The sequence below is a fragment of the Dipodomys merriami genome, unplaced genomic scaffold, assembly GCF_024711535.1.
Source record: "Dipodomys merriami isolate MVZ:Mamm:240054 unplaced genomic scaffold, mDipMer1.0.p SCAF_19, whole genome shotgun sequence".
NCBI classification, from domain to species: domain Eukaryota; kingdom Metazoa; phylum Chordata; class Mammalia; order Rodentia; family Heteromyidae; genus Dipodomys; species Dipodomys merriami.
The window spans coordinates 15,343,758-15,355,904 of NW_027203270.1; the positions used below are offsets into that span (position 1 = coordinate 15,343,758).

Below are 12,147 nucleotides of genomic sequence, written 5' to 3' on the forward strand. Positions count from 1 at the left end.
ACCCTACTTCTTCCAGGCCCTATCCCCCAAGAGCCAACTCCAGCAGAGCCAAGAGCGACGAGCTCATCTCCAAAATGCTAGATCCACAGAGAGTCAAGAAACCAGGAGGAAGCCATCCTCCATCCCAAACCCTAGGGAACACAGGGTCAGGGGTCAGTGTATCCAGGCTCCTGCTCCTGGTCTGTGTCTTACTAGCCACTTGACCACCTAAAGCCTCAGTTTACCCATCTGCAAGATGATTAGCACATCGTCTTACGCCTCAGTAAAGAAATTATGAAACATCAATTCTATTCTGTATTTTAATCCCTATATCATTACATAATCATGATACAGCCACCTCTGGCACAGCAAAAGTCGCTGTGTGCCTATTTAAGACTAATCCCCTTAAGTAGTCCTAGAAGGAAAACACCACTGAGCCCAGGCTCCTCCGCCCTTCTCTGGACTCTCAAAAGGCTGGAGCTATGCTCCACCAGGACCCAGGGTTTTTCCATTGTAATCTTTGAAGATCTCAGTGCCTTTTTTCCTCTTGCTCCTCTCTCCTCCTCCTCCTCTACACCTTTCTCCATCCACCCAGCTCACTCTGAGCCCCTGGGGCTCTGTAGGGCTAGGGGAGAAAAGAGAGTGGAAAGATCAAAAAATAGAAGATCCATGGGTTCTAATCCCAGCTCTCATCAATCAAGCAGTCATTTAGGGCAAATCCCTTGCCTCAGTCTTAATTTCTTTCCTTTCTTTCTTTCTTTCTTTCTTTTTTCTTTCTTTTTTTTGTTGTTGCTGGTGGTGGTGATGGTGGTGGTGGTCATGGGGCTTGAACTCGGGTCCTAGGCACTGTGTTCTTTTTGCTCAAAGCTGGCATTCTACTACATTGAGCTGGAACACCACTTGCGGTTTTCTGGTGGTTAATTGGAAATAAGAATCTCGACGGGTGCCGGTGGCTCACACCTGTAATCCTAGCTACACAGGAGGCTAAGATCTGAAGATCACGGTTCAAAGCCAGCCGGGGCAGGAAAGACTGTGACAGACTCTTATCTCCAATAAACCACTAGAAAACCAGAAGTGGCACTGTGGCTCAAGCGGTAGAGCGCTCGCCTTGAGCTGAAGAGCTAAGGGACAGCACCCAGGCCAAGAGTTCAAGCCCCACGACCGACAAAAAAAAAAAAAAGAATCTCACCGACTTCCCTGCCTGGGCTGGCTTTGAACAATGATCATTAGATCTCAGCCTCCTGAGTAGCTAGGATTATAAGCGTGAGCCACCTGCACCTAGCTCTGAATTTCTTTTTTTTTTTTTTTTTCTTTTTGCTTATGTGGTGCTGAGGAATCAAACCCAGGGCCTCATGCATGCAAGGCAAGCACTCTACCACTGAGCCACCTTCCCAGGCCCGCTCTGAATTTCTTTACCTACAAAATGGGAAGTGTATGCTCTGCTTGTTTTCTGGACTAGTAAAGGAATCCGTGAAAGATGTTGTAACAGTCAAATGTGGTTGTCAAAAGTAGATAGAAAGCAGCACAAAATAACATACAGTTCACTGCTACTCAGCAGTGTCCATTCATAGGGAGTGGGGGGGAAGGGGATGGAGAAAACAAAACAGACCTTATTGAGCACCTTGAACCTGTTAAACTCAGTGCTAATGGATCCTCCTCACAAAGCTGTGAGGTTGGAATTCGCCCCAACTGGGGAAATCGAGGCTGGGAGGGTTCAAATGACCTTCCTGAATGACACAAATGCAAACAGCCAGGAGACAGCCTCTATTACCGCTGCTCTTCACTCTCCATGGGGCTTAGGGTGAATCGTGGCTTGGGACCCTTCTTTGAGACCCATTGGAGGGACCCAGCCCAAGAATTCCATCCACACCGTGGTTTTCTGGGGCACACCTGTATACACAGCAGAGTCTACTCCCAGGAAGCTGGACATTAGCTTGTCAGGGATTTGTTTAGTCAGGTAACCGTGTGGGAGGCCTGAGAGGGTGGGCGGCTGACCCCCTCTGTGCCCCCTCCTGACCTGAGGTCCAGATCCTGTCCCGGGGTGGGGGTGGGGGGTCCTTCACTCAGTCATGGTCTGAGGGGTAGACACAGGTTAGAGTGCTCACCTTTGTATGTGACAGGAGTAAGTGGACATAGGCAGGGCCAGGAGTGTCCTGGGACAGCTGAGGGGCACATGTCCTGCTAGTGTGCGCAGGACCTGCTCCCACACGCCCAGGAGTGAGTTGATGTCTCCTAGAACGGATGCCAGGCCTAGGTACCCCAGTGGCTTCTACAATGGAGGGGGAGGGTGTCTATTATTTGTGCCTGGTGTCCTTGATCCATGTGCGTGTGTGTTGAGTGTGTGTTGGGAGAAGTGTTGTGCCACAGCATCCTCCACCAACTCTGCCTGCTAGTTTAGCTGCGGCGTTCTCATCCTTCATCCTGGCATGGGTGGACACTCCCACTAAGTGTCTCCACACGCGTTCGTGGGTGCCTGGAGTGTCTGTGCACACCTGCTTGCGCAGGGAGAGAGAACGGCGCCCCGCACGGGCTGGAGCGTGTGCGCGCAGTCCTGCGGGCCCCGGCTGGGGCTGGCTCCCCGCGGGCGCTCTGCGGGACGGCGTGGCCCGGGGCGCACGTGTGCACGCGCGGGGTGCCGCCGGCGCGCGCGCGCGGTGCGGGTGAGAGTGCGAGTGTGGCGGCGCTCGGCTCGGCGCCCGCCTGCGCGCACAGCCCGCACACTCGCTGCTTGGTTGCTACCGGGTGACGCGGGCTGGGCCCGCCCCCTGCCTGCCGGCCGCGGGCACTCACTCGCCCGGCCACCGCCGAGCAGGCAGCAGCCGCGTCAGGGCCGTCCGGGGGGCCGCGCCGGGGGATGCCCGCAGCCGCCGCCGCGCCCCGCCGGGCCTGCTGAGCCGCCCACCGGGCCAGGGTCACGCCGGGGGCCGGGGTCGCGCCCAGGCGGGGCGGCGCTGCCTGCATGACCCTCCGGCGGCGCGGGGAGAAGGCGACCATCAGCATCCAGGAGCATATGGCCATCGACGTGTGCCCCGGCCCCATCCGGCCCATCAAGCAGATCTCCGATTATTTCCCCCGCTTCCCGCGGGGCCTGCCCCCGGACGCCGGGCCCCGCGCCCCGGCGCCCCCGGACGCCCCCGCCACCCCCGCCGCAGCCAGCGCGGGTCGCCGCAGCCCCTCCGACGGCGCCCGCGACGACGATGAGGATGTGGACCAGCTCTTCGGAGCCTACGGCGCCAGCCCGGGCCCCGGCCCCGGCCCCAGCCCCGTGCGGCCACCCGCCAAGCCGCCCGAGGAGGAACCGGACGCCGACGGCTACGAATCGGACGACTGCAGTAAGTTTCCTAGTCGCCGGCTCCGCGTCCCCCCCGCCTCGCGCGCCCCCTCGGCCCCGCGGTCCCCGTGCGGGGCTCGCGCGCTCTCCGGGCACGCACCGCCCGCCCCGGCCCGCTCCGCGCTCCCCGCGCGCCCCGCAGGCCCGCCCGACACCCCCCCCCCCGACCTGGACGGGAGACGTGGGAAGTTTGGGGGCGCACCCTAGGGGGTGTCCCATTTCCAGGTCCAGGCACCCCAGCGTCCGCGCCGCGACCCCTCTCGGCCCGCGCGCCTGGAACCCCGGCGCGGGCAGCGGCTTTTGTTCCCGGGAAGGGCGGAGCTGCGCCTCTGGGAGACACCAGTTGCTGCCCGCCGCGCTGTCTCCCGCCGGCCAGGCGGCCCGGGGCAGCCCCGCGGCCGAGGGTCGGGATGGGGCGCGCCGGGCAGGGCCAGGGCTGGGCCCGCCCGCATGCCCGGTGGGCCCGGCGGCCGGCACAGCGCCGCGGCTTTACTGGCGTGGGCCGAGCACCAGGAGGACCGCGGAGCCGCTTGTCCTTTGGAAAAACCTTGGCGTTTCTTCCTCCCGAGCGGTTGGACCCCGTTGTGGCAGCGCTAGCCCGGGCGGCCGACCTTCACCCACCTGTTACGCCAGCTTTCTAAGGCAGGAGCCCCCCCAACCTCCCTCAGCCGCGCCCCTTCCTCCCCGGACGGGCCCCAGCCAGTGAGCAAGTGCCAGGGTCCCCCAGGCCGAGGGAGACCAGGCTGGCAGGAGCTCCTGGCATTTTGTACAGACCCTGAGGGTGCTTCCCTCACGCCACCTGATCATCGGGGAAACTGAGGCCCAAAGACGCCACAGGCCGGTGCCCGGTCGTCTTGCATGGGGACAAGGAGGGGGTCACTGCATGGAAAGCCCCCAACTCAGTTGAGGTCCCAGCCACAACGCCTAGACCTGGAAATCCACCATCAAAAGGGCCAGGGGTGGCAGGGGAGGCGTGGACCTCCCAGAGGGGGGGGTCCTGCACCAGCCCCACCATGGCTCCTCCATCCCCCCCCCTGCAGCAACACTGGCTGTGCCTGGCCTGGGCACTCACTCAGGCCTCTGAGCTGGAGCCTGGAGTCCTACAGTATGCTTCCAGAAGCTGAAGGTGGGGGTTCACAGGGCCACCTGGGGTGCAGACCCCTCATTGCCCCACCTCTGGGAAGCCGTCAGCGGTGGTGGGTTAGAGCTGGCTGCTTTGGGGAACGTTGCTTGCTGTGCACTTTCTCAGGCCTGGATCACAGCCCTGCAGCCCACGCATATTGAGGTCCTGCTGCGGGGCATGAGGGCTTGGGAGCTGTCCTCTCCCTCACTTTCTTGCTGGCTTGGAGAAATGGGGTCCAGGGAGCTTATTGCCTGCAGGGCTGTGCCCTAGATCTGCTCCCCTCCCAGCTCCCAGCACCCTGTGCAAGGCTCCTCCCTAGCTTACTGGCCTCTGGAGAAACCCTGAGACCCACGTCAGCCCTTTGACTGCCCTTAGACGGAGCCACCCCCAGGAGAAGGGATGGGAAGTTGTTTCTGTTTCCAGCATCTTGGTTGCCGAACCAAAGAGGTGAGCAGGGCTTCCACCCAAGCCTCCGGCCACTCTCCAGGTTCTATAGCAGGCCTAGGCCAAGAGGGGAGAAACACAGCCATTGCTTTTAGTTGTCCCTGAACCCACAGATGGAGAGCACCAGAAAGCCCAAAGCTCAAACCAGCAGCTCAAACCATCTCCCTCCAGGTCCCTGGGCTCAGAACACACAGGTGTCCCCCCTGGGGACACACTCACACAGGGTGGTCAATACCTTTGCCAGCTTGAAGGGAGGGGCTGGCCACACCCATATCATCAGGACACACTGGAAGTTTGGGGGCCAAGGAAGCAGGGGTGTGGATGAGCCAGGCAGCCCCCCTTCAAAGGTGCCCATCCTAGGCATGGAGCCCATCCATGGCTGGGGGGCATAGAAATCTTGGGGATCACAGGTTTCGCATCTGGCTGAGTTCTGACAACCAGATACCTAGAATAAGCTTAAATGATTCAAGCCAGATGGTTTGTTACAGCTTTAGCCAGGGTTATGCTATTTGCTGCCCTAATTATTGGATTATCTCTTCTGACAAAAAAAAAATTAGGGCGGCGGCTGTGTTGTCTAAGCAGAGAAAGAAGTGCTGTTTACACGGCTTTTTTCTCCTCTTTAAAGTCTTTTGTTTGTCACCCCAAAGCACATACCTGGGACCCACATGTCCCCTGCCCATCTCCCAGAGGGACGATTATGGGGAGAAGGCAGAGCACAGGGAGAAAGCACCAGCCCAGGCCTCCCTACTTTCCAGGTGTCTCAAGCTGACTGCTACCTGCACCTTCTGTACAGGCCCTGTGGCCACCGCCCCCCTCCAAGAACCTCCCCCCCCCCACTACTGCACACAGCCCCCAGCAGAGATGCAGTCCCACCAGCTCTGTTCCTCACTGGGGCAGTGGCTATAGGTGCTTTGGTTTGCAAGTAACGGAAAGCCAATTCCAAGTGGTTTAAACGGAGGACAGTAGAGAGATCCTGTGGGGCAAGGGTGTATTGCCACAGCAGCCCCTCACCACCTGTTTCTCTCCCCACTTGGCCAGCTCTTTGACTCATTCCCAAGCAGGTATGGGTGGGGGGCACCCAGATGCAAACCACAGTCCTGATGATGCTGTTAATCTCCATCACCTGAACAGGACCCTCGCTGTCCAAGTGGCTGCTGTGGGTCCAGACATCAAATGTAACAATAAGGTCCTACCTTCCATTTGAAGGATGGGTTTCCTCCCTCAATGTCGAGTTTAAGATCAAAGAAACCTCTCTTAGAAGATCCCAAGAGACCTGTCCTTTTGTCTCATTGGCCAGAATTGTGCCACCTGCCCGGCTGCAAGCTGCCCCTGCCTGCCTTACCCTGGGTACGAGCAGGAGTGATGGTTATTGAAGGACAAGAGGTGAAGGAGGGCATCATTGCCTCTTCATGGCTGGGGCAGATCCCAGATCACCGGGTATGATTTCCCTTCCTTTGAACCCCAAACTTCCGTGGGGCTGAGTCACAGACCTGGCATCACATTTTTATATACTCAACTTTCCAATGCCACCGTGTGTCAAGGCACTATGCAAGATTCAACCTCTGACCTCAGGGGTCCAAACAGGAAGCTCCGGCTTGCTCCCACAGAGAGGGCTCTGCTCTGAGGCTGGCCCTATGAGAGGAGAGGAAAGGGGACAGAACCATGAGCACAGAGCATGGAAGTCCGGGAAACAGCTGGCAGAGGCACGTAGAGAGCATGCGGCTGAAGCAAGAAGAGCTAGATGATAAGGTCCAGGCCTTAGTGGTTATATCACAGGTCTTGAATGCTACTCCAGGGAGGTTGAATGGAATCTGGGAGGTGGAGAACTTTTGGATAATTTCAAGCAAGAGATGGATAAAGGTCCCACAAACCTTTGCCTCTAAGGTTCTGGGAAACAGGGATGTGTAGCACAGTCCTCTATCCCTCCCTACCCCCCTCCACCGCCAACAGTGTCTACCTCAGTTTCATACTGAGTCCCTATTCCCCAGGGCCTAGGGGTCAGGCAAGTTCAGGTGCAGACTAAGGTCACAGTGAGGCTGCCAACCTCCCCCGGCCCAGCTGGGGGGGTGTTCAGCCTTAGAGGAAACCACAGGGCCTGGAGCTTGATTTTCTCTGAATTAGCCCCATTAAAGCTCTATAATTATCGACAAGCGGGTGACAACTCTCAAAGGCCCATTAGTGACCAACCTTCATTATGTTTCCAAAGATGTAAACTTTCATCAGGGCATATGATTTGAGTGGCTCCAGGGAGGAGGTGGCGGGATCCTGGGGGCACGCAGACACACAGCCTCCCCTCCCTGCGGGCCTCCCTCATCCCTCCACAGACCCGGATGCATTTCCAGCTCCGGCCCTGCCCCAGTACCCCTTCTGTGTGTCTCTCTCTCCTGCTTTATCCCCCCAAAGACTACAATGAAAGTAACAGAAGTTTCAGGAGTTGGGGGCTGGGAAGGTGGCTCAATGGTAGAGCGCTTGCCTTGCATGCCTGAGGCCCTGGGTTCAATTCCTCAGCACCACATAATCAAAAAGCCGAAAGTGGCGCTGTGGCTCAAGTGGTAGAGCGCTGAAGAGCTGAGGGACAGTGCCCAGGCCCAGAGTTCAAGCCTCACGACTGGACCCAAAAACAAACAAACAGAAGTTTCAGGAGTTAAAGGGGGAAAAAAAAAACTGCCCAGCTCTGCTGGGCCCCCCTGACCAGTCACCTCCCATTCTGAGCCCTATTTCTCCCTTTGGACCACAGGCCTCCTATGTCTCTCCCTATCCTCACACTCTTACCCACACATCCCTCAAGACTCTGACCAAATTTCCACTTACAAACTAGCTTCCCCCACCCACATAGCAGGGCTTGTGCTCAGCGTTGCAACCACTTGCTTGGCTTTTTCACTCAAGGCTGGTACTCTAGCACATTAGCCGTATCTCCACTTTCAGCTTTTTTTGCTGGTTAGTTAGAGATAAGAGTCTCTCAGATTGTCTGCCACGGGCTGGCTTCAAACCATGATCTATAGATCTCAGCCTCCTGAGTAGCTGGATTATAGGCATCAACTCACCAGTGCCTGGCTCCAACTAGCACGTCTTACAGAAATCCCAGTGGAGTAAGGATTGCTGCAGCAATCCCCTCCTGGGGCACCTGGGGTGTGTTGCCCTTTCCCAGAATGTGGTTTCCCTCTGTACACAGGGCCTTCCGAGGAGTAGTGGCAGAGACCCTTCCTGTCCTGCAACCGTACTCCTTTTGGTCAGCAGGGAGCCCATCTGTCTCCTTGGCTCATCTTTTCCTGGGATTGGAAGATAGCATGACATGTGTGCTTTCACACACGACACCACACCAAACCCAGCTACTGGGAGCAACTGGTGAGCAAGGTGGTTTGGAGGCCCACTGAATTCCTTGCTAATGTCAAAAGGTGTGGCCAAGGCAGACCTGAAGGGGACAGAAGATTGGTTGACTACCATTCAGAATCCACAGCTCAGGGCTGGGAAGGTGGCTTAGTGGTAGAGCGCTTGCCTTGCATGCATGAGGCCCTGGGTTTGATTCCTCAGTACCACATAAGCAGAAAAAGTCAGAAGTAGTGCTGTGGCTCAAGTGCTAGAGCACTAGCCTTGAGCTGAAGAGCTGAGGGACAGCGCCCAGGCACAGAGTTCAGGCCCCACAACTGGCAACAAAACAAAACAAAACCCACAGCTCAGCCTGAGGTCGGTGGCTCATACCTGTAATCCTTGCTACTCAGCAGGTTGAGATCTGAAGATTATGGTTCAAAGCCAACCTGGGCAGAAAAGTCTATAAGACTGTCATCTCTAATTAACCATCAAAAAGCTGGAAGTAAATTTTTGCTCAAGTGGTAGAGCATCAGCCTTGAGTGAAAAAGCTAATAGCACTCAGATCCTGTGTTCAAGCCCCAATACTGGCAAAAGAAAAAAAAAACCTTCATCTTTGAGATTGGTATTACTGCAGCCCAGGCCAGGTAAGTCTTGGGCCTATGGCTGGGTTGGTGGGTACAAGAAGGCTGATGGGTATTTCTCCTGCTTATCCTCACCTGCCCACAGCACAGATGGAAGCAAAGACACAGGCAATGAAGGACCAGACTGAAGCCGGCATGTTCTACTCAGGCTCACTCCTGACCTGTTGACTTGTTGTATGGCCACAGTTTAACAAGCAACATGGGGTTCTAATTGGTCTCATGGATAGAAATGAATAGGAAAGAGAATTGTCTGCATTACCATAAGGCAAATAGTCTGCTGCTGTGGAGGGAAGAGGCAGAAAAGAGAATATCTTAGCTGGCCACCAGTAGCTCACACCTGTAATCCTAGCTACTCAGAAGGCTGAGATCTGAGGTTCATGGCTCAAAGCCAACCTGGATAGGAAAGTCCATGATTGTCTTATCTCCAATTAAATACTAAAAAAAAAAAAATTTCCAAAGTAGCACTGTGGCTCAAGTAGTAGAATCTAGTCTTGAACAAAAGAGCTCAGGGACGGGCTGGGAAGGTGGCTCAGTGGTAGAGCGCTTGCCTTGCATGCATGAGGCCCTGGGTTCGATTCCTCAGCACCACATAAGCAAAAAGAAAAAAGCTGGAAGTGGCGCTGTGGCTCCACTGGTAGAGTGCTAGCCTTGAGCTGAAGAGCTGAGGGACAACGCCCAGGCCCAGAGTTCAGGCCCCACGACCGGACCCAAAAAAAAAAAAAGAGCTCAGGGACAGCACTCTGGCCCTGAGTTCAAGTCCTAGGAGTGGTACAAAAATAAAAGGGGCTGGGCACCGGTGGCCTGTAATCCTAGCTACTCAGGAGGCTGAGATCTGAGGATCACGGGTCAAAGCCAGTCCAGGCAGGAAAGTCCATGAGACACTGATCTCCAATCAACCACCAGAAATCTGGAAGTGGCACTGTGGCTTAAAGGGTAGAGCGTTTGCCTTGATCGTCCAGGCCCAGAGTTCAAGCCCCACAACCACCCAGAAAAAAAAATCTCACACAAGGGGGCTTCTGGATCCCCCAAGGAGGGATTGCTTCCCTCCCCTCTGTGTATGATGATAATCACAGGATGATCACAGGCTTCCAGAGACTCCGGTTACTCAGAAGCTTAAGTGACCAACGGCACGTTCCCCCAGAGACAGGGAGGAGTGATCCAGTTTAGAATGGGTTCCTTCCAGAGCAGGCCTCACAGGAGCCAGCACGGTTATCTAGAAATGTCACTGAAATAGATCTGCTTCTGTAATCGTCCGCTGAGAGCTCACCGCACCCCAGGTGCTGCAGTGGCCTCTTGTGTCCTGAGCCCCTTTGTGCCAGGAGACAACACCTACTGATCATTCTTGGCACAGGTGAAGCCTTGCCTCCTCCAGGAAGCCTCCCCTGATGGCCCCAGCTCATATGAAGCGCAGGTGTCCTTCCTTGTGACCCAATAGCTCTTAGAGGCTAACCAGACTGTTAGAACCTGCCCAGCAGTTGGCAGGACCAGGATTTCTGAGTCATTTAGGAATGTGCTGGGGTCTCCCTCACCCCTGCTCTGGCCTTCCTACGGGAGCCTCTGGGGCACAGAAGACACAGCTGCTGGGAATGACACAGCTGCACCTGGTTGTTGCTGCCTGCTCTGCCTGCCCCTCGGGAATTGCCCTGGGGGTAGCAACATAGGACCTCGCTGGCTCATCACAGTCCCCCCAGTCCCTCCTCAAGGAGCCAGGGGATGGGGGAGTGAATCAGCATGTCAGCCTGGCCGGGGCTGGGGCCTTGTTCACCTCACACGTTCCTGTGATACCGCCCACGTAAAGGGAACCTAGAGCTGGTACCCAGGCCAGCAGTTGCACAGTGGGGGCTGGGTTCCTGGGGCACGGGCACCACACGGGGCCGGGCCAGGCAGTGCAGTTAGGGCTGAGGCCTGGGCAGCTGCTGGAATGTGATTTGGGTTATCACTCATGGGGCCTTGAGTGGAACGTGCATATGCGCACACACAGGCACACACACAATCTGAGCATCAGCTCCTTCTCTGGACAGTGACAGAACATTGTCACTTTCCACAGTTGGGTGGGGCAGGGGTATAGGTAAAAGAATTGGCATACAATTGGTATTCATTTGGTGGTTTGGCATTCTTTGATTCCTCAATCATTGTATGCCATTATACTGGAATGGTTTTATTGAGTGTGTGTGTGTGTGTGTGTGTGAGAGAGAGAGAGAGAGAGAGAGAGACTTAATTATTTGCTTTTTGCAGTGGTAGGAATGGAACAGGGCTATGCACACGCAAGGCAAGTGCTCTTCCACTGAGCACACCTGCTCGGTGTGTGTTATTTGCCAGCAAAGGAGTGTTGAGGATTCAGTGGTGGTGGTGATGTTTCTCACTGTGAATGAGAAGGACTGTCTGGGCTCTTGGCCAATCTCAGTGTTCCTCAGCACTAGGAATTTCATATTCTTCCCTAATCTCAACACAGAAGTCTTTTGGGAGGAGGCTGAGATATGAGGATCGTGGTTTGAAGCCAGCCTAAGCAGACAAACTTGAGACACTCTTCTCTCCAATTAGCAAAAAGTCAGAAGTGAAGGTGTGGGAGCATGCCACCCTTAAGTGAAAATGCCAAGCAAAAACATTAGGCCCTGAGTTCAAGACCCAGCACCAGCAAAAAAAAAAAAAGAAAGAAAGAAAGAAAAATCATTTGATAACTTAAAATGTTGCTAAAGCTCTCCCTGGATGGTTTCACTAAGCTTTTTGTTGTTGTTCTTATGGGGCTTGAACTCAGGGCCTGGGTGTTGTCTCTGAGCTCTTTTGGCTCAAGGCTAGTGCTCTGTGACTTTGAGTCACAGCTCCACTTCCAGTTTTCTGGCAATTAAGAATCTCTTTGGGCCGGGCGCTGGTGGCTCACACCTGTAATCCTGGCTACTCAGGAGGCTGAGATCTGAGGATCGTGGTTCAAAGCCAGCCCAGGCAGGAGAGACCGTGAGACTCCTATCTCCAATAAACCACCAGAAAACCGGAAGTGGCGCTGTGGTTCAAGTGGTAGAGCGCTCGCCTTGAGCGGAAGAGCTGAGGGACAGCGCCCAGGCCCAGAGTTCAGGCCCCACAACAAAAAAAATTATCTGTCACCTTTTGGTTTGCACAGCAGCCATGAAAACAGTGAGTGACAGCTAGTGTCCATTGGAGCTGGTGGCCTGGGAACTGGGTCTGCTCACACCTGCGGTTGATGTGGGATCGGCTTTATTATTGCTGCCTCTACTCCATGCAGATTTAGCACATTTGAATATTCTGAAAAGGAGTATGAAGGATCTTCGTTCTGTGCAAACCTTTCCAAATCAACCTTTTAATCT

At 55.4% G+C, this 12,147-nt stretch overlaps 1 protein-coding gene across 2 annotated transcripts in view; it reads left to right on the top strand.

Moving 5' to 3' along the window:
• Positions 1–2,775: 2,775 nt before the first annotated feature.
• Doc2b (double C2 domain beta) overlaps positions 2,776–12,147 on the top strand; it is a 34,122-nt gene continuing 24,750 nt past the window's right edge. The window contains exon 1 of one of the 2 annotated variants that reach the window (XM_070027431.1): positions 2,776–3,311. In XM_070027431.1, coding sequence (XP_069883532.1) covers positions 2,939–3,311 — 373 coding nt within the window. In that variant the 5' untranslated portion in view covers positions 2,776–2,938. The remainder of the gene's footprint in view (positions 3,312–12,147) is intronic. The other variant, XM_070027430.1, reaches the window with a different exon arrangement.